The sequence below is a fragment of the Rhinatrema bivittatum genome, chromosome 7, assembly GCF_901001135.1.
Source record: "Rhinatrema bivittatum chromosome 7, aRhiBiv1.1, whole genome shotgun sequence".
Taxonomy (NCBI): Eukaryota; Metazoa; Chordata; class Amphibia; order Gymnophiona; family Rhinatrematidae; genus Rhinatrema; species Rhinatrema bivittatum.
In genome coordinates, this window is record NC_042621.1 from 99,380,450 (window position 1) to 99,407,682 (window position 27,233).

General features: G+C 45.2%; 1 protein-coding gene across 1 annotated transcript in view; it reads left to right on the top strand.

The window, feature by feature from the left end:
* Positions 1-1,385: 1,385 nt before the first annotated feature.
* The window catches only part of HSD11B2 (hydroxysteroid 11-beta dehydrogenase 2), a 247,551-nt gene continuing 221,703 nt past the window's right edge, over positions 1,386-27,233 (top strand). The window contains exon 1 of the mRNA XM_029608800.1: positions 1,386-1,957. Within this exon, the coding sequence (XP_029464660.1) occupies positions 1,684-1,957 (274 nt within the window). The 5' untranslated portion in view covers positions 1,386-1,683. The remainder of the gene's footprint in view (positions 1,958-27,233) is intronic.

Sequence of the window (27,233 nt, forward strand, 5' to 3'; positions counted from 1 at the left end):
GATAGAGCCCTTGTGTGTGCGGGTGGGGAGAGGTGGGGGGGAATAGGGGGTGAGCTCTCCCCTCTTCCTACTTGGTAACTGGGACTATGGGATAGGGGATTTGATCCTTCACCGTATATGGAAAGAAACAGGATCTCTGCTACATAGAAATAAGTAGAACTGCAATTTTTTTTGGAAGGGACAGATTGGGCAATCATTCCAGGAGGTTGGGAGTGGTATTTTTACCAAGGACACTAGTGCCCTGAGTAGCAGCACAAAGAGAGTGCTGCTGGCTACCTACCATTTTGCACTCCTAGATCTTTATTTCTCGATGAGGTTGTAGCAATACTGTGCCTGAAAAGACACTGAGATGTTGAATCCTGAAAGGGAAATGAGAGCACTGTGTAATGTGCAGCATGATTTAAGTTTCTTCCCTTCACACAGATAGACCGAAACTTGTACAAGTTCAGAATCTGCAAAATTTTCAGTTTGTTGGGTATCTATAATTTTTGATTGGAACTTTTATTTAAATTATTTATTTGTGCATTACTGGTAGTATTTTTGGCAGTGTATTTTATGGTTGATGATTAAAAGCTTGACGTCTTTTTGGAATACTTTGCTGCATTGTGGTAGAGATTTTTGGAAAGCAAATGAGACAACCACTTAGTCACTGCTTTATATATCGAGCTTGAGGTCAAGCTGTACTGTTCATTTTCTCAGCAACTTGCTTTTTGCACTGTAATGATCCTAAATGCTTGTGGGTTTTTAGTCCTGGCTCTGGGTTTTTTTTTTTCTGTCTGTGTGCACCAGATTTGCCCTACCAAAAATCTGATGATCTTACAGTGTGTGTGAAATTGGCAGTATTATATAATGACCAATCATCATTATTGCAACCATAATTTCTGATTTTTACATTTTGGCATTGAAAATTATAGTATTTGGAGCCCCTTAACTGAATCCATTCTTTAATCCATTTTAATTACAGAGCTGTGGCTGGGTTACTCATTCTCTGACCTCCTAGCTGCCAGTTACTTTCATTGGATTTGTGTTGGCTCTGCTGACGAGAGAGTTCTTGGACAGGGGGAAAAAAAAATCCCTTTCCATCTTATTAGAAAGTGAGGATGCTCCCAATAGACTCGGGAGCAATGGAAGCAACCAGTTGGTGGAATCTATTGGGCATGGGTGGAAAGAGCTGGAGAGTGTGCGCACTGTTCACCTGAAACAAAAGCAGGCAGGCTGTTTCTTTTTTGTCTCGAGTTAATCAGTAAACTCCCTCTCGGGTGGCTCATGAGCTATTCCAGCCATGGCCGGTATGGGAGAGCGTCCCCCAGGCAGCAGCACTTCAGAACAGTGAGACAGAGCCTGCGAGCGTGTGTGTGTGTGTGTGCGCGCAGTGTTTGTGCAAGTGACTGGAGAATAAAGGAGCCGGAGAGGGAGACACCACTACGCTGAACTGCAGTTAAACTTCAACCATTGGCCACAGATTAGATCTTCCCCTCCCCTTCTCGCAGGCTGCTCTTTTATAAATCCTGGGTGCGTGTGTGCGGGAGTTCTGTGCTTCAGCTGTTGAACTCTCTGGGACTTTGTGTGAAGTTACACTGCTCCGTGCGCTCCTCTCCCTGACACACCTCCTCCTCCTAGGGCACTCCTCCTCCTTACCAGTTAGTAATTGCTTTACCCTATTAGCTTCCCCTCACTGAAACAATGGAAGTTTTTTCTTTCTCCTTCTGGGCTTATGGCTCTGTCTGGCTCTTCTTTATTTGCCTGGGGTTGCAGAGGTTTTCCAGCTCTGCTATAGTGCTGACTCCGGCTCTCTTGGTCTACTGTGTGCTGATTGTCATACTGGAGTGGCTCTGCCATGTGTACCTGCCAACTGCTCTGGGGATCTTCCTCCTCAGCGGAGCTTGCTGGTATGTCCTGGGCGTTATCTCCCCGAGGAAGATGCTGCCAGTGTCAGGGAAAGCAGTCTTCATCACAGGTAAGTAATCTCTCTGCATTACAAAGTTGTGACATATAAGCTAAACCAACTTCTTCTTTTGTCAAAGATGCTCTGGAACACTTTGGGAGGCCAGATTTAGGATTTTCTGTACCGATGATTAATATAAATATCACAGGTGTGTATGATACACTAATGCAATATAGTTCTGTGAGAGAACAAGTTAGCTGTATAATGATACAGGCAATATCTTTTATTAGGCATGGGTTAGCAAAACCAGGTTACAGCTACATTCTTGCCATATAAAATATGGATCGATTTTTACCTAAGTTTTACTATATGCATCTATAAAAATAATTTAACATTTAAGCATATTTGAATCATATACATGTATCTACTTTTTCTCAGAGGTTGTATGTAAAGAGTTTTGTAACGGAGAGGAACCGGATTAGTGGTTAGAGCCCTAGACTATGCTTAAAGAGAGAACCTAGGCCAATGAGTTCAGGACTCATAACTGAACTGCCACCGGCTTTGTGTCATCTTAAGTAAATCATCATTTCTGCCTGTGCTTCTGGTATCTAATTGAAAATAAGGTAATTGTCTTAATTTAGCTTTCCTCGTTAAAAATATGGGTGGTGGACACTTGGAACTGATATCCAACGGAAATAATAGGTGTGAAAAAATAGTGGTAGAATTCAAGCAAGGGTGGGATAAAACACAAACGGGTCCTACTTACTAAAGAGCATTAACGGTAACGCCCGTGGCTGCATTTCTGTTAATGCAAAAAAAAAAAGAAATTGCTATATTTGGAAAAAATATGAATGCAAGGCAGCTCATTAATGTTAAAATGGATTACCGCAAATCATGTTAACTCGCCAGGTAACTACACTGGGGGCCTTTCTCGCTGAGGGGAGTGAAACCTCAGCCCTCAGAGGGGGAGTGACAGATATGGGGAATCGATCTCATGGCAGCCCCTTTAGCATTCATGGTGGTGGGGGTTAAGGCCCTAGAGGAGGTTGTTCAATACTTGAGGTATGGGGATCCTCGGCCTTGAAGGGCCTTGATTGTGCGTGGTGGGAGGAGTGGAAGGCCTCTTCTTACCAGCAGAAGTAATGCTGATGGCTTATATATTAATTTCTGTATTAATTCTGAATTCATGAAAGGTGTAATGCTCTTTAGTAAATCAGGCAATAAAACTGTGACCAACATCTGCGTTGAATGTTTTCATTAATGCTCCTTGGTAATGACCCTCAAAAAAACGTTAGTGGCAGATGTTGAGAGACTACAGATCGTGTAAGACCTGGGACAGTCAGCAAGTACAAATAGACAAAACTGCAGGGATGTTTCTATTGAAAAAAATATCCAAGTCTTTGAAGTGAGTACCTGCATCAGTCCTTTCTCAGTGTTCACACACCTGCAAGGAAACATTGAGAACTTACAGACTTTTTTCTCCTTTAAGGGCCTTGTGACTTTGCCACTTAGGACTGATAATCATTGATTATAACTGAAACAAATTGATGTTTGTAATTTTAATGTCAGTTTGTAATTTTTGGACATGATGCATTCTCTCTGAGGTCTATCTTCAGAAGCATTTAGACAGATAACTCAGAGGTTACCCAGCTAAATGAATATTTGAGCATTTGGCCAGCTATATTTTAGCTGGCTATCTTATTATCAGACTAAACTTTAGCTGGATAACTAAGGGGCATTCTGGGGGCATTTCGGGGAGGAGTTAAGTTAGCCAGCTAAGGTATTCAGCTAATTCCAATATTCAGAGTTAGCTGGATAACTTAGCTGGCTAAGGGCCTCATTTTCCATAGGGATCGCATGCAATACCAAAATGGGGGCAGAGTCGGCCCCGGAAGAGGAGGAGTCGGGGCGTCACCGGGGCTGACTCCGCGAAGATGCCGCAGACGACGAAAAGGTAAGGCCCTTTTCGCGTCTGAGTTTGCGCCCAATAGCTACACCTCCTATGGTGGCGCTATTGGGTGCGAAACCGGCAGCAATCGCACCGCGACGGTGCGATCGCTGCCGGCTAGCGCAGGCCCGCCCCCCGTTTCGGGCCCCCCGCCCCTCATTCCCTAAAGTATGGCAGGCCTGCGATACTTTAGAAAATGAGGCCCTAAGTCTGGTCGAGCCAAAGAGCTGTCCTAAAACTAGCCAGCTAACTTTAAGATAGCCATCTATATTCAGCAGTGCGGCTGCACTCCAAGGTAATAACTGAGGGCTTAGGCAGAGCAAAACTAGTCACAATCACACACTGGGGAGAAACCTTTGGACCATCAACACAATCCAAAGAAGGCTCACCCACACCTCCAGACAGATTGGGCTCCATGCTTCCTCTCCTCTCCACATTCCCTTCCTCCTCTCCTGCTGCCAATGTCCCACGCTTTCCTGAAGATGCTGCAACTCCTGGAGAGGTGGCCATGATAAGTCCCTCTGTGACTCAGCGAGAGCCACTCTCTCTTACCTCTCCCGTCCAAGGGAACGGGCTGCACAGGAAGAACGTGGCTTGCTGGGGACAGTATGATGTCTCCGTCAAAGGGATTAATCAGTTAGTTCCGACAGGTGTCTCTTCCTCTTTCCCCGAACCTCCAAATCAACCCAGAGAGGACAAACTTGTCCACAAGAGCCACGGGTAAACCAGAAGAAACTCTTGGGGAAAGCAACAAGCTTCCCCCTTCCTTTTCCCCATACGTTTATTAGGAAATGCATAATTATAGAAAAACACAAAAGTAAAACCCTCACAACAAAGCAAAGGTTCCTGCGGCCATCTTGACTCCCCCAATTTTTTTTTTGGACCAATGCAAGAATTATGCAAATATATTCTTATATACAAGCTTTTGAGACCGCACACATGTGAAATATAAAGAAAGTATCCAAGTCATCTGAAAGCTCATGCAAATACGTGGCATTGTCTTTGGCTAGTTCTTGCAAGGAATCCAGTTTTCTGCTAGAGCTGTGCCCCGTGTTTTATCCTTTCAAGAGTGGCCACATGGACGATATAAACATGGACCGCTACCCAGGAGGAGGCCTGAGTTTAGGATAGAATGACTATGCTTGTGAACGATAATATGTAATATTTTGTGTTGTAAGCTGCCTGGATTTTTTTTATAAGGTAGAATATCAAGAATAAATTAAAACTTAAACCTTAAACTATATGAAGATGCATAAAGTCACTTTCTTGTGTCACACAAAATTTGGTGAGAATTTGGTATTTAACAGTTTGTGATTATTTCACATAGATAACCAGAAAGTTTTCATGAAAAGGTGAAAACCGTTTAGCATAATGTCGAGGTAAAAAGGGGAAAATGAGAATGATGCTCTAGTTTTCTGAGACTTTATCAAAATGAAGTGGCTATTTATATCATGGAAAATAAAGGCAGATTATGGATAATTTGCAAGTTACGAACTCTTCCGTTTTCACACAGCGCCTCATAAAATTTCCAGATTTGAACATAGCTCATGATAGTAACTAACTGATTGAGGAAATAACAATGGAAAGTGACAGTTTTACTGCATCATGTGATCATTGCTTTACACCTGTCTGCGTAGTCAGCCTGCGGTGCCTACTCACCTGCATGCATTAAGCCAGTGTAAATCATATTCAAGAAATGAGCCAGTCACCACGTGCCATTTTTTTTAACAGTTCAAGCCGTGTTAACCATGGAAGAAAAGTTGTCTCCTGCATGGAATGTTCCCCCGTATTCTGAACCGTTTAACCTTCTTATCTGTTTTTATAAAGCTGCAGGGCTTGGGAGCCAATCAGGTGGCTTAGACTTGTCTCTACAGTACAATGTTCCCTCAAAATAAGAAACGGCAATTGGACTGGTCCATTGTGCAGGGAAGTGGGGTATCTTTTCTCCGCATGCTTTCTTCTGTGATCTGGAGATTATATAACTCATCTGAATGTGCCGTGTGCCCAGCAGGCACTGCAGTCTATCACCATGTGTTGTGTGACTAGCCCTAGCAGGTAATCTACCACCCTAGGCTCAGCAGGTAACCCTGTCGTCATGTGCATTATGGACAACAGGAACTCTGAGGTTCAACTTCAGCTGCTGGCCGGCTAGGAAGATTAGCTGGATAAACCTGGGCACGCTGCTGAATATACTTGGCTATCTTAAAGTTAGCCAGATAAGTTTATCCGGCTTAACTTTGGGCCTGCTCTTCAGCTGTGCTAATGTTCTCCAGCTACCTTAGGGCCTCATTTATTAAAGCATTTTCCTCAGAGGCGCAGAATGGGAGAAAGGGCTTTGTAAATCAGGCCCTTTTTCGGATAATGCTGAAAGTTAGGGTTATCCAGCTCCATCATGGAACATGCCCAGGCTGCCCCTGACATAGCTGGATAAGCTTTTAGCCAGTTAACAAATTATCTGCCTATGTCAGGGGAAGCCAGACCAACGGGCTTTTTAAATTCCAGCATTTGTCTGGCTATGTCCTAAATTTAGCCTGACAAAAGCTCAGAATAGGGGCCTGTCTATAACCATGTGCCATGTGCATAACCCCTGAGAAAGGGAAGCAGCGGTTACACGCCCAGGGAGAGAGAAAAACACGGGTAACTGGCTCTTGTGCACAGCAGGCTGCTCTCCCCCTCACAAGACAGCAGGGCGGCTGCCCATAGGCACTTTCCTACTCTGTCTATTGGTAAATCTGCCTCTGCTCACACTATATAATAAAGTGCTAAAGTTCGAGGTCCTCTGTAACAGTATGCTCAGAAGCAGCTGGATAACCATGTGCCATAGGCACAGCAGGCACCGTACAAGAAGTCATTTTCTTAAAGGTATTAGGTTGGGGGCCAGTGGTAGCCTCCGCCTTCCACTCCAGTTGCAACAGGGGACAAAAAAAGCAGTTTGCTGCAGTTCAAAAAGGTTCCAGGTTCTGGCAACTAAAGGTTTCAGGTTGGTGAGCTGGCAGAAACCCAGTTCTGTGTACCCTGCAGATAATCTGTACCAGCTGTACCCAGAGAGCGCACCGTCATTCTAACTGTGTCTCCTACTATCTCTTTGTTTGGAGCCCTTTTAAGAGCGATGATGACATCAAGCTATCCAAATGTAAATGTATTTTTATTCTAAGAACACGGTAGAATCGAAATACCTCGTAGGTGAATTTTAAAAGCTCGGCGTGTGCCAAAACCGTGAGATTCGCCAGTCTGTCTGGCCGGCGGGCACCAAGCAGATTTTAAGAGCTGCCCGTGTACGTACACATCTCCCGGTACATGCACAAGTGAGAGAGCCCCAAAAAAAGGGAGGGGCAAGGGCGGGTCATGGACGTTCCAGGTCTTTAACATGAAATGTGCGCGCACGTATTTACGAGCACAAGCGCGCACCGGGGTTCCCTGCCAGGTAACTTTACTACTGCTAGGCTAGTCAGTGGGCTAACAGGGGGACAGGGAGGCTAATAACCTTGGGAGGGGGGGGGGTTTGAAGTCCTATCCCTTAACTGGGCAAACTGGGAAAGAACTGGGAAAACTAGTAATGGCGTTGGCGCGTGTCCCTTATAAAAGTCCTCTACTTACGCGGTAGAGGTGGCATTAGCATGCATATGCGTGTGTCCATTTAAAATTGTGCGCACATGTACATGCTTTCAGCCTATTTTATACCATGCACACATATAGGACATATGTTATAAAATGGCTGCGTCCTTTTAGCGCAAGCCGGCATACGCACGTACATGTGCGCCCACATGCTAGAATCAAACTTCCCATTTTGAGCCTGGGTTTTCAAAGGCCCACGCCCGTACAAACCGGGGTCTGGGCGGGGGCGGGGCGGGACAGAGGCTGGCCGGTGATTGGAAACTACTTCTGCTCCAGAGGAGCAATAAGTAGTGAAATAAAATTTGGGGTAGGTAGGTAGGGGTTAGGGGTCGGGGTGGAGAGGGGAAAGGGCAAAGGGGAGGAAGGTTAGGTAGGGGAGTAGGGAAGTTCCCTCCCAGTCTGCTCCTGGCATGCGCATGTTATAAAATCGGCACATCCATGTGCGTGCGCCAGGAAACGCGTGCAGATGGACCCCCATGCGCTCCTTTTAATATCGACCCCTTAGTGTTTTAAGTGTTATTTGCTTTAAATTTAGAAGATATAAACAGACTGCAGTCTGATTTTGCTGTTTCACTTATTTGTTATTAACAAGCATTTGTAAACCATTCTTCCTGGGGGGGAATCAGGGCGGTTTACAGGCAAAATTTAGTAACCTGTTAAGTTTTATATACTGTATTTTTAGAGTTATGAGTTAAACTTAAAAATGTGGCCTAAAATTGCTGTACCTCTTATGGGTAAGTGGTGCCTCCCATGTACCATGCTGTGAAAAGAGGGAGTCTGTAGTGGCACCAGCAGACCAGAGAAAAATCGCTGGGGAAAAAGATTGGGAGTCGGTGCCTGCAGCAGTGGTTTGTGAAAGCTAGCGAGGAGCCCCAGTGTCACTGGGCTATGCAGGCCGGAAGGAAAGAAAACCAGTTATGGCAACAGCATTGGCCTGGGAGAGAGGAGGCAGTCGTAAGGTCCTGAGGGAGTAGGATGGAGGAGGTGGAAGGAGGTCAGCTTCAGCATTAATGACAATCTTCTGGAACACAGCAGCAGCGGCTCCCTGATGTCAGTGGCACAGTTGCAGTGAATTTTTTTTTTCATATATTTTTCATGTCAAAATCTTGGTGCTTCTTATAGTCCATAGGATACCTCATTCACAGCACCTGTTAAATTATCCTATATAGATAGCATCTATTTATGATTCAGAAGAACAGAAACTATTGATGATGATGATTTAAAGGAATTGAAACAAATCATTGTGAATCTTAAAGAGGTCCTAGAGAAAAATGACTGACTAGATAACAGCAAATCATCAGTGCTTGATGGTATTCACCTTAGGATTCTAAAGGAGCTCAAATACAAAATTGCAGACCTGATGTTAGGAATGATATATTATAGATTACCATCTGCCTTTTTAACTAAGAACTGCAGGGCAGCCGATGTAATGGCAATTTTCTGAAAAAGGCTCCAGGGATGACCCAAGTAACTATGAATTAGTGAGCTTGATATTGGTGTGGGTAAAATGATGGAAGTTATTGCTAAGAACAAAATTACTAAACATATAGGTCAACATGGTTTAATGGGGAAGAGCCAGAATGGATTTAATAAAGGGACATTGTGCCTTAATAATTTGTTAGAATTCCTTGAAAATATGAACAAACCTGTGGGCAAAAGTGAGCCAGTCAACATAGTGCATTTGGATTTTCAGAAGGCATTTGATAAAGTCTCTCATGAGAAACTCCTTAGTAACCTAAAAAGTCATGGGATAGGAGGCAATGTCTTACTGTGTGTTGTGAACACAGACGGACGTGAGCGTGAACCCCTGTGCCGTGATGCGACTGACACAACCCTGGGGCTTGCCGTGGTCCATGCCTCTGGCAGGCAAGTGCATCTGGGCACAGGCTGGCTGAAACAGGAACACTTGGCTTGGAAGAGGTACACTTGGACGTCCAACGCACACCAGGGGCTGAGAATCAGCAACCCATGCTGGTTTCTGGGGTAGCCCTTCAGCCACTCCAAAAGCCTTTTAGGACTACCATGTAGAAGCAGTTTGTGTGTGAGGACAGACGGAGGCAGATGACTCAAAAAGATGACTCTGGAGATGTGGACAAGATGCTGGATACTTGGACGTAACACTGAAGACTTAGGGATGACAGGGGGCTGAAGTATGGCTTGAAAACTGAAGCATGGTTTTAAAACAGACACAAGGCTTGAGAGAGGAACATGGCTAGGCAGAACAAGACGAGGGTTCAGGACTTGGAACAGGCAGACGGCTGGAACAAGAACACTGGAGACCAGAGACAAGGCTCAGTAAATGAGACTTGGAAGTCTGACTCAGGAACTCAGAACTAAGACTAAGGAAGAGACTCCAAAAACTTGAATTAGCGGCGAACAAGACGCTGAAGATTTGGACTGAAGACTTGGATGCAGGAACCAGGAGACCAGGAACAGGAGACCTTGTAAGACTGGTAAACTTGCGAAGGCTTGGAGCAGAGACTGAAAAACCCTTTTATAGGGCTGACCGGAGATGCCAGGTTCTTATGGCCTGGATTGGCCACTCTTGGAAACAGGATGCTGGGCTTGATGGACCCTTGGTCTGACCCAGTATGGCATATTCTTATGTTCTTATGACATCATCTAGAAGTACTGTGGCATTTCCTGCCACGGGCCCTTTAAATCCAGGGTTATGGCACGTGTGCACATCTAAAGAGAATGCTGGCAGGAGAAGGGATAGAAGTCGGCAACCCTCAGGCCATGAAGACCAGGACAGTGTTGGGCGGCATCAGTGGTGGCTCACTGCCGCAAAGAAGATTACAGGCCATGGCGGTGGCGCTCAAAGCGATGCAGCGTTCAACCATGTCAGGAGTATCTCTCCCTATGGAAGCTCACAGTGACGGTGTCAGGGGTTAGCGGCGATTCAGGCCACGCAAAAAAGGCAAGGGTAGCATCCACCGGCATCAGAAGTCAGTGGCAGTGAGGCCTTGCTGCAATCAGAGGCAGATAACACCAAAAATATTCAAAGTAGCTAAAATTCGAGCAGACTGTTAGGAACTGCGGAAGGAACTTGCCAGACTAGAGAACCGAGCATCTAAATGCAGATGAAATTTAATGTGGGCAAGGGTAAAGTGATGAACATAGGGAAAAAATGATCCCAACTACAGATAGATAATGTTGTTCCATATTAGGAGTCACTACTCAGGAAGAGGATCTTGGTGTCATTGTGGACAAAACACTAAAATCCTCAACTCAGTCTGTGGCAGAGGTTAAAATAGCAAATAGAATGCTAGGAATTATTTGGAAAGGCATGGAGAATAAAACCATAATGCCGCTGTAAAGATTTATGGTGCAACTATTCCAGGAGTATTGCATTCAGTTTTGGTCAACCTGACCCACAAATAGATATAGCAGAAGTAGAATAGATACAGGGAAGGGCAACAACAACAAAAAAAAAGATGGAACAGCTCATAGGCTAAACAGGTTAGTGCTCTTCAGCTTGGAGAAGAGACAGCTAAGAGGGCATATAATAAAGGTTTATAAAATCATGAGTGGGGTACAACAGATAAATAGGGAATGTTGTTTACTTTTTCAGATAGTACAAATGACTAGGGGACACTCCTTGAAACCTACAGGTAGCAGATTTAAAACAAGTCAGAGAGAGTATTTTTTTCACTCAATGCACAATTTGCTATGGGATTTGTTGCCAGAGAACATGTCCAAGGCATCTAGCATAGCTGAGTTTTTAAAAGGGGTTTGGACAAATTCCTGCAAGAAAAGTCCATAAATAACTATTAGCCAGGTAAACTTGGTGAGAGCCACTGTTTATCCATGGACGAGGTAAACAAGAAATGGATCTACTCTTTGGGATCTGCTGGGCACTTCCTAGAGATCCAGACTGGCCACTGTTTGAGATAGGATGCTGGGCTAGATGGACCATTTGTCTGACCCAGCCTTGCACTTCTTATATTCTTATTTCTGTTATATACCATAAGAGACTTTGCTTACAGCTTCGCTCACACTGCCCATTAATATCTATTGTATACCTCAAGAGAAATCACTTGTAATGCCTATTAACTTGTATTATATATGATGAGAGACATCACTGGCAGCACCTAATCATTTTTTATTTATATATTACGTAAGGGCTGCTTCAGTCCTTTACCACTTATTTTTCCATTTAAGGAGAGCTTTGGCACTTTTCAAGCCAATCGTAAGGTTTTTCCCTCACCAAGGGTGCTGGTATTGGTCACGTTCTGTCTAGAAAAATCAAGCTGAGCATGTGCAGAGTGTGGTTGTAGTTTTGGTTTTTGAAAGGAGAGGAACGTCTTTTTCAGTGGGACCCTTGTAGGCCCTACAGCCTGCACCAGTTAGGTAATTAGGACTGTGTGCTTGCTAATAGATTATAGCTTGATAATGCCACCTATGCAAAGGCCCTAGGTGGCTTACCACAGAACATACATAATAGCTACAAACAAAAAAAATAGGTACAGTAAAAGGGAAAAGATAAAAAAAAAAAAAGAACTTTTAATACAAAATAATCTGAGTAAAATTATTAAAAAAAACAATGCCCTCCTGAACATAGAAAGACAGGAGGCGAAAGTTTTTTTACGAACTGAGAGTGTGAGTTTTTTCTTTGACCTGCTCCCAGCTCAGGAGGGAAGTCAACCCTGCCTGAGGGGAATAGCATAGGATGCTGGTTCGCCCTGTGACCACTCTAAGTGGGGTGGACAGGTACCAGAAAAGAGAACTGATTTGGAGGAGTTTGTTTTTTCTATTTTTGTTGAGAGGAATCTTTTACCACCAAATACTATCCACCCAAAGGACTGTTTTCTACTTGTCCTGTCGCCAGAAGAGTCATTGACTCAGAGGAAAGACTAAGACACTTGGAGTTTCCTTTGAATTGTATCAAGAGATTATTTTTAGCTTCTTTTTGTGACTTTTCTGATCAAGTTTTCCTAAGTTAGAGTAAAGTTTTATTTGAACACTACTTCAAGTGTCCAGCCTGCTACTTTCAAGTTCAAGGACGTGTCAGCTGAGACCACAAGGAGTGGGCGACTGATTGTGGAGTGTGAAACTGTTCCAGGGTTTTAACCCCCATGAGCCTTGGGGCCCGGAGGCTTGTCCTTCTCCCTGGCATCCCAGTGACTAATAGATTAGGTACATGGAAAAAAGAATTAGAGGTTCGGGAAAATAAGATTGGCCCTGTGACTTTTGTGTGCCCCTGTATTCTGGGACTCACCCGAAGAGGGTGTTACAATTATAAACATAGGTGAGTTACTCGTTGGGCCTATTCGTTTTTATAATGTTCTATAAGACAGAACATTAGCCATGCCTATTTACCTCAATTATAATCAAAGAGACATCACTTATAGCCCTTAGAACTATCACGTTCATTATAATATCATAAGAGACATTTCTTGTAATATTCATTAGCTTTTATCATGCCCCATAAAAATCAAAATTTGTTGTACATGTTAGCTTCTATTGTATAGCATAGGAGAAATCCATGGTAGTACCAGTAAGAATTTTTATTTATTTATTTCATATAACAAACATACTGCAATCAGTACAAAACAATAAACGTGACTCACAAGGTAACATCCATAGTCATCAATAAACAATGAAACAACACATATAGAACAAACAAAAAAACTAATGAAGAAAACTGAAATAACCAGCTAAACAAAAAGAATAAACTGAACTGCTGCTGAGATCACATTATAGAGCACAACCAACATACCATCCAAAAAGATTGCATTACCTTAGGCAACCATGAATTGATCTGGGGGCTGCAGTTGAAAAGGCCCGAAAAACATAATGCTTCAGCCATAATTTTTGGGCTGAAGCTGATCCATCCAGGCCTATACCATGGCAATTTTTCCCATAAATACTTAAGGCCATTGCTCCTCACAGACTGAAAAACAAGGGCCAGTAACTTAAACTTGGACCTCTTTACAAATTGGTAATCAGTGAAGTCAAAGCCCTTTCAATTTTGATTTTCCAAGAATCAATATGCAGCCATATTTTGCAATACTGTAACTTATAAGTGGAATTAGCTGGTAAACCCACATACTGTACAATAGTCAAGAACTGATATAATTAACGCGTTTATCACCAGCTTTAATGCTTAGAAATCCAAGAAGGATTGAAGTTGGCGCACTATCTTAAGCTGTAAATGAGCTCTCTATGGAATCAACCCAATAGGAGTCTCCATGGAAAAAATTGGAGTCTAAGACTTCTAACCTTAGAAGAAACTTTAGCTACATACAAATACTTCCTCATTGGGCCAGGAGTTTGATTCTGAATGACTGAATGTTGTGAGTTCCTGCGCAGGCGAACTGTGGGTGGCGATGACACCATTTCGTTGTTCTGGGAAGGAGTGGTTTAAGGAGAGGGAGGGGGGATCAGGGAGGGGTGGAGGGAGGGTTTCGGCAATGCACTGAACTCAGCAGTTTGATGGCTTGTTGTATTTCTTTATTATAAAATTAAGATCATGTATTGTTCCCTGCAGAAGACTCAGAGCGTAAGTCTCGCAGGATGATGTTTAGTATTGCAAATAAAAATTGTTGAAACATAACGATTTGTCTCTCAAACTTTAGTTGAACAGTCATATCTGAGAGCCTCTCAAAGGCATTGCCTATGTATAGAATCTCAAGTCTTGTTTTTATTCAAGACTAAATTGCTCCTCCATAAACAAAAGACAAAGGAGACCTAAACAAAGCAACTGCCTCACTAATATCATTCCCAGTAAGAATCAAGAACTGATGTCATTGGCATAAATATTAGAGATATGATTCATCTGAACCTTTCGGTTCAGCCTTCGTTATTGGCCTGCTGTGGGAAATATCGTTTCCTGTGGTTCGGGCCGATTTCTTTTTTTTTCGGCTATACCAAACCGAAACACCCCCCCACCCCCACCCCAACCCTTCAGATTTAATTTATTGCAATCCCCCCAAGACTTACCAAAAGTCCCTGGTGGTCCAGCGGGGGTCCCGAGAGCAATCTCCCACTCTCGGGCCGTCAGCTGCCAGTAAACAAAATGGTGCTGGTGGCCCTTTGCCCTTACCATGTGACAGTGGCTATCGGTGCCATTGGCTAGCCTCTGTCACATGGTAGGAGCAATGGATGGCCAGCGCCATCTTAAAAAATGGCACGGGCCATCCAATGCTCCTATCATGTGACAGGGGCTGACCAATGGCACCGATGCTGCGAGGTTGTCCCAGAATTGCTTTGCAGAGTTAAGGTTTAATAGTAGACCTAATTCTGCATCTTCCATGGTACATAATAAAATATGCATTGTTCTCTTTGAACCAGATTAATGCCTGTTTCTCTGCTGCTGTATCTTTGTTGGATGGTTGCATTTTGCTTTCCTTTTCCTTTATTTATTTATTTATTTATTTATTCATTATTCAATTTAACATCAAGAAAAAAAATGTTACTTGGCACAGAATATTTGAAGTCTAATCAAAAGGAAAAAATAATACAATTCTTTTTCAAGAAAACACATTTACAACTTCTAATATAAGTCCTAAATAGGTGGGGAATCCAATCTTTAAACTTATATCATGTACTTTAATATTTGTAAGAAAATCATATGTTACTGCTAGTAGTTGAGCTCTTTATTCTGAGGAATAAACACAGCCTTGCTTTGGAGACATTTATCAGCAAGGCTTTAGGTATCTCCTTTCTCAATTTCCGGTTCCTCTTTCTTTTTACTTAGAAATTGAATCAGCTGAGAGGGTGTGAAAAACAGGAAAGATGCCCCTAATTGTAAAGCCAAGGGTCTAAGAAGCGAAAAATTGCTTCCTTTTCCTTTTGGTTGCTTTTGAGACATTGGGGAAAATCCTAATCTGCATATTTAGAAAAGTCTGCATTCTATTTTTAAAGAATACATTTAATACCCAGTCCCTATCGGGTTCTGTTGCAAACATAACAATCCTTGTAGCCGGTTTGGTCTGTTCCGAATCCGATGTCTCTAACATTTCAGATACATTTAACATAGGTACAATTTTTCCTTGATCTCCCTTAGCCTCTCTACTTTCTTCCTTTAAACTATCACTAGTAGATTCTTTATTATAAGATATACAAAATACATGAGAAACAGGTGGTATATTTTTCTTCTGGTACTTTCAAAATTTCTTTCATGTATCTCTTATACATTTCTTTGGGAGATATAAACGAAAGTTGTGGAAAATGTACAAATCGCAAGTTTTTCCCTTTTAAGGTATTCTCAATGTTTTCCAATTTTATCTTTAAATTCAGGTTATCTTTAACTAGAGCTTCATGTAAATTTTTATTTGAGCCCACAATGTTCTTAATTTCTAAGCTCTGATGGGTCAAACTAACCGCTGTACTTACGGTCCTCATGGACCTGAAATCTCTCAGAATAAGAGGCAATTTGTCCAGATATAAACTTTCCTAAACCTTCTATAGCCTCCCAAAGAGACTCCAGTGTTACTTGGGTAGGTTTAGTCATTTGAAAATCAGAAGCCATTGTTCTTGGAGTGGAGAACTTTTGCCTGGTTCACTCACGCTCTTCCAAGGCTGTGCTGCCAACATCTTCACCAGTGCTTTTCCCAGCGGCGTGGCGCAGGAATCTCCCGGGTACGGGTTCCCTGGCTGGTCGCTCCCTTCGCTTGCAGCTTCGGCAAACCAGGCGACCACTTCCTCATCCGGGTCTCTCTGCAACACAGGATTTGCTGGTGGCTCCCTCAGTATCGGCAAAAGTGAGATGTCTGAGCCCGGCGAGAAACTCTGCTCGCTCGCTAGAGTCCCTCCCCGCTGCAGCTCTCCAGCCGATAACTGCCCTCCTCGGATAACATTGGAGTCCATCGGGCCGGTCAAGACGGGCTCCAGGGTAAGCTCTTTCTTTTGCCCGTCTTTTCCTCGCTGTATGAGGCATTTCGCAAAAAAGCAATATAGATTTAAGCAGGAATCCTGGACCCCATGCGTCTTGCAGATGCTCTACACGGCCATCTTGGATTCAAAGCTCTGAGGTTTTTGTCTCCTTCTGCATTTTGTTTTTCCATTGTGAAATATGACAGTAACTCCCTGGCAGCAGGTGCTGTTGTGATACAGAACGTCAAATTAATATAATTACTTGAATTTAGCTTTAGAATTCCATTTATTGTGCCTGATGCTGATTGACTTTGAGCTGCTAAGTCAGTGGATGCTTGTTGCTCAGTCATTTTCTCCTATAATAGCTGTCTCTAAACTTAACGTCTTTTGTTTGAGTTTACTTACCAGGTTGACTTAAATCTTCCTATGTTTTCTTAGGTCTATGTTGTTTACATAACACCCCAGGCAATTATACATTTATCTTTCTTGCTCTGGATCCATAACTTCTGGTGGGTTAATTAGATGAGACAAGGGGAGACAAAATGTCAAAAGATGAAACACTGTAATCAAGATACAGGAAGTTAGAATTATAAACAAACAGCTGTACAGTGCGCACAAACTTAGTGAGCATGAGATGAAGCTGCTGCTTAAAGAATCTTCAATATGTCAGTACGCTTCAATAAATTAGCAAAAACCAAGTGGAGAATATTCAGAGTTAGATGCATAAAAATTAGTATATACGCACATAAGTACATCTACTCGCATAAATTCTAATTTAAAAAAACAGTGGTTCTCAACCTTTTTTCTGTTGGGACACACCTGACAGATGGTTCTCACATGCATGACACACTGAACACATGACCGTCACGGGGCTAAATGTAAACATAAAGGGGCAGATTTTCAAAGACCTATGCACCGGGTCTATTTTCAAAAGGTTCGGCGGCGCACGTAAAGCCCCGGGGTTCATGTATGTCCCGGGGCTTTTCTGAATGGGCGGACAGGGGGCGGTCCGGGGACATGGTGGGGCGGACCGGGGCAGTCTGGGAGGCGTGGCCGAGGACTCTGGCACAGGGGGATCATGTGCCGGCAGGCGTAACTTGTGAGATAAAGGTACGGGGGTTTATTTTTTTTCGGGCTGGAGGGCAGGACAGGTAGGGGAAGGGAGGGGAAGGTGGGGGGGGGGGGGGGAGAAAGGAAAGTTCCCTCCGAGGCTGCTCCAATTTTGGAGCGGCCCCGGAGGGAACGGGGAAAGCCAGTTGGTCTTCCTGAGGGCTCGGCACGCGCAAGGTGCACTAGTGTGCACCTCTTGCACGTGCCGACCCCCTGCACATGCATGTTATAAAATCGGGCGTACATTTGTGCACGCCAGGTAGCGCGCACAAATGTATGCCGCGCGCGTACCTTTTAAAATCTGCCCCATACTCTGCATCCATAGGAATCCCCTAACCCCTAGCAATGACTGCAGAAATTGAACTAGCACATTCCCCATACAACTCACCATAGATAAAAGATATTCTGGTTCTGGTGTCATCTCAGTAACAGCAACACTAACTCCCTCTACTACCAGGTGCAGTAGCCCTGTGAATCTCTAAAGGCTAGAGGATGGGAATGAATAAAAAAACTTGGGGGTAATCTGCACGGAGCGGCAGTTACTACATTGGGAAGCGTGCTGGGCAGACTAGATGGACCATTTTGGTCTTTTTCTGCCGTCATTACTATGTTACTATGTAATATCTCCTAGCGAGATGTTTAAGAGATACCTAATTGAAAGTCTACAGGTTCCTGAGAAAGCAATACCCCCTATCTCTAAGATCTATTATTTACCACCCTTTAAAAGGGGTATGCATGCAATACAGGGAGAAGGAATGGAAACTTTGGGTCCTGTTGAAAATCCTATAGTGCATGTCTCTACTTTGCTTGAGACTTCGGATACCGAACTGGCAGTTGGTCCTTGAACCGGATAAAGACTGGCTGTTGAGACTTTTCTTTCGACACAGATTAGAACTTTTTATGCAGCTTAAAGTAAAAGTTTTCCCAGATGTTTCCAGACTGACTCAAAAAAAAGCGTCAGCAATTCTTGTTGATGTGATCTCAAGTTCAGCAAGTAGGAGGTATTTGTTTTCCTTAAATTTCCCTGCAAATGCATGATAAATACCAGAAAAATGTGTATGTATTTTTCAAACCCCACCCCCCCCCCAGCTGACCCAATTTTTGATTGGTAAAACACCCTCTGTCAATTCTCCTGAATAACCCAGCCGTAATAACCCGGGAATAGTTCCCCAGAAGTGTAATATGGCTGTTGTCTAATCCAGCGCTTCTCAACCGGTGTGTCCCGACTAGAGATGTGAATCGGAACCGGAATCAGTTCGGATTCCGGTTCTGATTCACATCGTGTTTTTTTTTTCGTCTGGCCCGATCGCGGTTTTGTTTATCGGCTGTGCCCGAGCCGATAAACAAAAAAACCACCCCGACCCTTTAAAACTAATCCCTTACCTTCCCCCACCCTCCCGACCCCCCCCCCCCCAAAAAAAACATTTTACAGGTACATGGTGGTCCAGTGGGGGTCCCGGGAGCAATTTCCCGCTCCCGGGCCGTCGGCTGCCACTAATAAAAATGGCACCGATGGCCTTTGCCCTTACCATGTGACAGGGTATCCGTGCCATTGGCCAGCCCCTGTCACATGGAGGGAGCACTGGATGGCCGGTGCCATCTTTAAAAGCGTCGGGGTGGGTTTAGGGGTTATTTTTGTGTGCCGTTTTTCCCGCCCTCCCCCAAAACGATAAGAGAACCCCCACGAACAATATCGTGGGGTTTTCCTATCGTTTTGGGGGAGCCCCGATTTCTGACGATTTTGAAAATATCGATGATATTTTCAATCATCCGAAGCCCGATTCACATCCCTAGTCGCGACACACCAGTGTGTCGCCAAGCACCGGCAGGTGTGTTGCGTGCTCCCGGTCTCTCCCGCTGCTCTTCCTTCCTTCCCTGCTGCCGTTGCCACTGGGCTATCAGCACATTCAAGCCCAGTTGGAACGGCAGCGGTGGTAGAAGAAGCTGTGGGACCTGCGGCTGGCCTTTTCTTCTTCCCTAGGCTGCGGCACACTTAGGAGACGGCAGTTAAGACATGAAGAAATGAGTTTCCATCTTCTTTTCTCCATTTTCCTAACAAGAAAATGGATTTGCACCCAAGATATGAGTTTATAGATTAGCGGGACCAGGTTTCTCTGTGCCCGGGGCACACAATAAGAATGATTCCCTCCTCTCCCCCACTTGGAAGCACTGTGACAGCAAAGGCATGGCTGTCCCTCTGTTGGCAGTGGCTCCAGCACAGAACTCTCCCCTTCTTCCTTTCCTGCACAGCATCCCACGTTCTCTCCCCCACACTCCTTGTCTTGCATCCTCCTTTTTCGCTCCATCCCACTGCTTGCTTTGGATCCCCCACTGTTAATTGGGCGTGCACCCACACTCTTTACCCTACGCTCTTCCCATTCTCCCCTACGCACACTTCGCCCCGTATTTGTCCCTCACCACTCCTTATCCAGCAGCATTCTTCTTCTTTCCCAACCCTTGTATCCCTCTCCATCCTCTGCTCCTCGTCCAGCAGCGCTCACCCCTGCCCAGCAGCGGTCCCCTCTGGTTTCCCCCTTCATCCCCCTGGCCAGTGGCAGCTTCCTCCCCTCCTTCCCAGGCCAGGATGCTGACGATGCTTGTGCAGCAGGGGACAGCTGCAGCAAACCTTAAACAAGCACCCGCTCATAACCACACAGGCTTCATATTACCTAGGAAACCTACGTGAGGAGCAAGGCCACTCCAGCGTCTGTGGGTGAACGCATGCTCACAGGCCACGCATTGATTTCGGCTCTTGCTGGTGTCACAGCCAATAGGAGGCACTGCTAACTAGTGCCAATGTAACCATTTAATGGACCCTGGGCAAAACTTTTGTGGATGGGTCCCCTTTTATTTTTTTCTCCATGTTGACTTCTAACCCTTCTCTCTTCCCTGACCCCAGCATTCTCTATTACAGGTCTGGCAGTGGACCCTAGGTCCGAGGTAGAGTTAGCGCTATCTAGGAGAGTAAACCCTCTTAGGTCCCTACCGTCGGAAGGCGAGGCCTGGTGTTGTTGACGTGGGATGAAGGCTTCACCCTGGAATCTCCCGATTCCCCCAGGAGGAACCCGGTCACTGGGACTTAGGAGACTCCCTGGAGACCGAAGATCTGGATGCAGGCGACTCCTGCAGGTTGTGTAATCCAGATAGCTGGCGCCTCCAGCAGGTCAAAATCAATTCAAGTGTAGATATCCGGAGAATGGTCCGAGGCCGGTCCGAGGGTCTAAGCCAGAAGAATGGTCAGAAGCTGTTCCAGGGGTCTAAGCCAGAGAGATGGTCGGAAGCTGGTCCAAGGGTCGAAGCCAGAGATATCCGTCCAATGAGAGGAGAACCAGGAACAAGGACCAAGAAGAACAGGAACCAGATGAGCAGGCAGTGGACCAAGAACTCGAGGCACAGGAATGCACAGGACCAAGAGCCAGGATACCAAGGCAAGGTCTGAAGAGCAGACCTTGCCTTAAATACAGGAGACCAGGAAGGAGTCCCGAAGAGGAGCCATGACCATTTCCTGTAATGGTCCATTTAAATTACCCCAGCAGCTGCGCGCGCGGCTCTAGGAGGCCCGGCGGGGGTGGAGTCAGCAGAAGCGGCGGTCATCTTGGAATCGGCACAGCCATGAGGAAAACATCAGCGGTGGCTGCCGGCTCCCGCGGGCGTCCCTCGGGGAGCCCGACACTGCGGTGAGTGACCGGCCCCGGTCGCAGACCGCTGCGGCGGCGGCCATAACATTCTCTTCCCTCTCTCCCTCCCCCTTTGTTAATCTGATGCTGCTGGCCATCTGCTACAGCTTTCCTGCTCCGCACCAGCTGACTGGTGAACAGCCGCATGCCGCCACCTCCTTCCCACCTGGGTGGGCCGATGCAAGCATATCTTCATTTTCTTCTGGTCTGTGTGGTCCAATACAAGCCCGTCTCTGCCTTCTGTCGGCCCATGTGAGCCCATGCATGTGTGGCATGAGGCATCTTCCTGTGTGAACTGGCACAAGCATGGTATTGAGTGCCTTGCATTATGGGCAGGGCCAGTGCAAGAGTGTTTGGCACCCTAGGTCAGTGGTTTCCAAACCTGGCCCAATGTACCTCCTAATCAATCAGATTTTCAGGATATCCAGAATGAATATGTATGAGATAGATTTGCATGCGTATTTTTCTCATGCTTATTCATTGCAGAGATCCTGAAAATTTGACTGGCTGGGTTTTCCCCAGAGAAGTTTGAGTTACTACTGTCCTAGGTGAACCTTCAGCCTTGCTCACTCTCCGCACAGTTAACTTTCATGGAAAATTCCCCCTCCCCTGAGATTTTTTTAAATTAAAATCAACAATCATTATGATCCCACCACCACTTCTCCTAAACCAATCCCTTAAAAAAACATAATCGGCCATCATTCTTTTAAATATTAAACTTTGTTTCATGTATATACATACAAGTATATTTCAGAAATTATGTCAATGTCTGATGAATGTGTTATGTGATTTTTGGGGACAGATAAGAAAAGAAATAATCTATAAATTAAAAGAAATCCAAACTGCATTGGCTGGCTGGATGGATGGAACTGGGGTGCTGTTCCCTTAGTATGCACCATAAAAAAAATAAAAATAATATGTTGTCACTTCAGTAGCAATGAAACAAAGTTCCTCCATAACCACTTTATGACGTAACACAAACCCCTGAAAAAACCAAATCATTCAGATCCTATACAGCAAACCTGCCTTACCAAAACAGCACCAACTCCTAGGAGTCAAACAGCAACAGCTCTACATGAAAAGGCAATCCTGTAAATCTTCCACCTGACCCAAAAACACAATCCATCTCCTGTTGGAGAAGCAGAACCAGCTGGACTGCTACAGGTGTCTGCACGCTAGCAGAATACTTCAAACCTCGGTCATACATGTGGGACACGGACTCTCACCAGATACAGAATAAGAGATCGAGGGCCATTGCCACCAGTTTTGCTGCCCTGTGCAAAATGATTTCTGTGCTTCCTCTCCACCCCCCGCATGCGAGTCTGTCGTTAAAATACCTGGGAACCTTAGGGCTCTGCTCACCCTAAAATGGGAGTAGATTAGCTGGGGGGGGGGGGGGGGCATGGAGGGATGGGCAAGAGTGAGCAGTTTTTTTTCTCTGTCTGTTGTCTGTGCCCTTTACAAGCCTGGCCCAACTGACTTCCTTTCTACACCCACCCTAGCACTCTCTTTCCCCTTCTCCATGCCTCCCCCACCCACCCCAGCTTTCTCTCTCTTCACCTCCCACCTCAGCAGGCTTTAATTTCCCCTCTGACCTTCCCGCCTTTCTACGGCTGTCTTCTTCAGCTGCTGGGGCCCACGGCAGACCATTTTCTCCTTTGGGCCCTGCGGCTGAGGCAGTCCGCTGCCTCCTTTTTTTTTTGGGCGGCGTGGACTGAGGCAGATCACCTCCTCTCTCGCTTGCCCTGCAGCAGATTTCCTTCTTCTTCGGGCAGCGTGGCCTCCTTCCTTCCTCCTTGCTGTCGCGCTGTAAACCCGGGGCCACCGCCATCTTCTTCTTCTTCCTGTCTCACCCGTACTGTCAGTGTGCTGTGGGCGGTCACGTTCTCGTGGCACGAGCCACGTGGAATTCACGGATCTCATTCGCACGCCATGAGACTGTCTCTCCTTACCTGAAAGCAGGACACCCGTACGAAGCACCGCTCATTTGCTACTAGAGCATGGTTTGCACCATGGGGGTTCTGCTGGCCCCAAAGCGACCGCGAATTAGAAATAGAAACATGCAGGCAAAACCTGGACTCTTGGTTGTAGTGGGACCCAGAAGAGAGGAGGGGCTGGATTAGGGAGCAGGATGGCCAGTCTTTGCTCTGTCTGCAGTGTGTCTCTCTCCAGGCCCACCTCCTTCCTCTTCCCCTGTTCTCTGCTGCTTGAGAGCCGCATGCTTGTGTAAGAGGGTCCCCCTTTGCTATGCTGGCGGGCAAGGACAGCTTTGTAGCTGATGTCCCAGTACTGTCCTGCAGATTTACTAAGTACAGGTGTGACAGTGCAGGAAAAAGGTCTGTGGTGACAGTATACACTCCCAAGTGCCTTATCCCCTCTCAACTTGAAAGGCTTTGCGTTTCTATGTCACTGGCACAAGACAATGTTTAACCGCAAAGCATGAATCTCTGAGCACGAGAGAGCAGGAGCCGAGATTTCTTCTATTTAAGAGAAGCCGGGACGTGATGGAGTCACTCATCCTGTTTTGCAGCCTTTGCAGAGAGTAATTGCATCATATAGGAGGCCATCAACAAGGAGGGTGTGTAGGGAACATTTTTTTGGTTTTGTTTTGTTTGGAGGGGGTAGGTTCATTCTTTTTTTTTTTTTCATTTTAGCACACGCTACTACCATATACCATTCATTAAACCATTTAATGTGCACTGAATGGTTTCGTGTGCATTACAACAACAAATTAAATGAACACAATTTTGTTTGTTTTGTCAATGACATAAAACAACAAATGCTGCTGATTTTTCTGTGTTTTTGCATAATGAAAGCGCATCCCTGTCAACAAGCAACATGATAAACTGACCCCACAGATCAGCTGATTACTGCCTAACAGATTGATATTCAGAAGATTTCTATTGCTGAAATCAGCTGTCGACTGCATAAATCAAACAACTGGTTACATATTCTCTCTTCCTCCCCACCTCCCGCTATGGTCTGGCTAAACTGCTGGGCGTATAGATTTAGCCAGACAAGAAAGGGGGCAGGACAGGGCGTCCAGGGTTGTGTACTTCACTTTTAGATGGGTAGCATAATATTCATTATATATTGGCTAAATCTGCGCGGAAATAGCTTCCCTAAATGTATCTGCACAAGCTTTGCGTGGTTCAATGTAACCGGACATTCAGCCGCATGCTTAACTGGTTACATGAGGCTGAATATCTGGAGAACGTTAACTGGTTAACTTCAACCAGTTCACCTGGTCTGTTCTGCCACCTCGGAATATCAACCCCCCAAAGGGGTTTTGGCAATGTAACTTCTGGGTAGGCTTGAGTGAAGCGAAACCCGTACATTTAACAAATCTGGACCCAGAAGTCAAACCGATGAGGAGACCTTGGGCAGCGTGACATGCGGTCAGACAGGGAGGCATGCATTGTGTAGGCAGGGCCAGTTTTAAGGTTTCAGCACCCATAGGCGGAGGACTGACGGGGAAGAGGGTGGAGATTAAAAAGCAGGAAGGATCCCCCTCAGAAATCGGAGATTCGGGAATCAGCAGGGGAGGGGGGGGGGGGGGGACGACCCAGATTTTGTATGCCGTCAAGTCTGGCACTCTTGACACATGCCTATGTAGCCCATGCCTAAATCTGGTCCTGTACAGAAGACGATCACTGTCTCAGTAATGTTCACTGGAACATAAAATATGTGTATCAACAAACAAGCACACAATAGGACCCAGCCAACAGAGTCAGAGAAGGACAAAATGCAAAGGTGGAGGTGCATAGACATAGCGAGACACATGTAGATATAGGGTGACAGACATTGTAACAGTAACATACCATAGATGATAACACAGATTAATGCATGCCAACAGAGTACAACACAATAGGATGCATCCTCAAAGTGCAACATATACCAACACAATGACACGTTACATGCATCAACGCCCCTCTGTATTCGCACTGCAGGCACCAGACTTTAAGCTGACACTGGGCGCCATGGATCTAATCATATCCATGCAGGCGTAAAGACAGGCCAGCCAGAGCAGTAGCAGAGCCAGCTCCCGTGTGCCACCACAGGAAGGAGGAGGAGTGGTACAGCCAGCTCCTAAACGGGATCGCTGGCAGGAAGAAAAAGCATGGAGCTGGCTGCTGCACAGGGCTGGCAGGAAAAGGAGGATCCAGAAGCATTAGCCCCAGTCTACGGGAGCACAGCTGTGCGTCTCTTTTCAGGGCAGGCAGGAAGGCGGCAGGACACTGCAGCCAGTGCTTCTCTACAGCTGCTGCTGCTGCTGCTCTCTTCCTCCCATGGCCGATTGGTTTTCCTGAGCAGAATAAGCCAATCAGCAGAGGGAGGCAGAAGAAGCAGCAGCAGGCTGTCTAGCACTGTTTCTGCGGCTGTAACAGGTAGGCTGAGACAGGGGAGGGAGGAAGAGAATGGAGAGCAAGGTTGGATGGAGGGGGAGAAGTGAGTGTTACTTTGGCAACACATACAAATTGTCATGCCAATAGTTTTCTGAATCCAAATCTGAAGGGGGAGGGGGGAGGTGCAGTAGCATCTCCAGGTGGAGGGGGCAATAGGTACGCAAGCTAGGTATAGAAGGGGGCAAGTCAAAGTGTCATTTCCACACATCATGCCCCTCCCCCTTTAAATTAGTTATAAAAGACAGTACAAGAAAAAGGCCTAAATGCTTTCTTTGTATAACCCGCCCCAGCAAGTTTCAACCATCCAATAAAACTACCAACATAATGGTTTGATAGCTTTATTCAGCACATTCTTCCATGTGGAGAAAAGTCCTGAGTCTATGCTGGAGGGTACAGAATCTCTGTATAAACTCTGCACCACCTCTAGTTCTCTGAAAAACACTCTGCTTCCACAGGGTTTTGGCAGGTTCCTGGAAGAAAAGTCCATCAATAGTTATTAAGCAGGTGACGCAGGGAGCCCCACCACGTGTCATAGGGCACAAGCAGCAAGAAATTGCTTTGACCTTTTTTGGGATTGGCCTCTATCAGAGATAAGATACTGGGCTCCATGGACCTTTGGTCAGACCTAGCATGGTGCTTTGCTATCTACAGAAATCCCCCCCCAACAGCAGAGCTAGGACATTTCTCCTTACGACTCACCATGAAATAAAAAAAAAAATGGTGTCACCTCAGGATCATTGATACACAACTCCTGCCACTGCCAGACACGGTGTGAAGTAACACAAAATCCAGCAAAAAAGATTCTCAGAATTTATATAGCAAACCTATTACATCATAATAATATTATCTCCCAGGACAAGAAAGGAACAACCCTACTTATGGAAATGCAGCGCTGTAATAAATACACGGGGTTCTAGAACACCAATACACTTCCTGTTGGGGGAAGCAAAATAAACATGTCTGCTACAAATCCCTACACAGGAACTGCACACTAGCAGAATCCCTCACCTCACTTACATACACAGAACGAGGGCAGACCTCTCACCTAATACAGAATATGGGACCACAAATTAAAAACAGAAACACGCAGACAAAAAGTGAAATGGAAACCCCCAAGAAGTCAAACTCTATCAACAATGCAATACTGGAGAAAGAGAAACAGAAATATATTTCCTCCTGTACTTTACAAAGTACAAAAATAGAAGAGATGAACTTTTCCCAAAGTTAATAAACAAGAAACAGTAGGGTAGAAGAAATGTCAAGTGTCCATATATTTTCAGATGTATCATCAGATATTTCCAAACTCTGTGAAAGAGCTACACGGGTCCCCCGACACGGACCGTGTTTCGTACAGAGAACTGTGTCAGCAGGGCCCCAAAATCACAGCTTTGCAAGGGATTTAACTAGTGAGAAACAGTATGATTCCAGGATTCAACATATGCAAAATGGATGCGTTGAGGAATTTAAAAATACTTAAGGGCATCCAATCATAGCAATGAGGTTGCCTAGAGAAGCAATGATACATCGGTTTCCTCAACACATCCGTTTTGCTATGTTGAATCCTGGAATCATACTGTTTCTCAGCAATTAGATACCTTACAAAGCTATGATTTTGGGTCCCCCCCCAAAGCAGTTCTCTGTATGAAACACGGTCCATGTCGGGGGACCCGTGTAGCTCTTTCACAGAGTTTGGAAATATCTGATGCATCTGGAAAGTTACGAACAAAAGAAATTCTAAGTCTGAAAACATATGGATGCTTGAGATTTTTCTG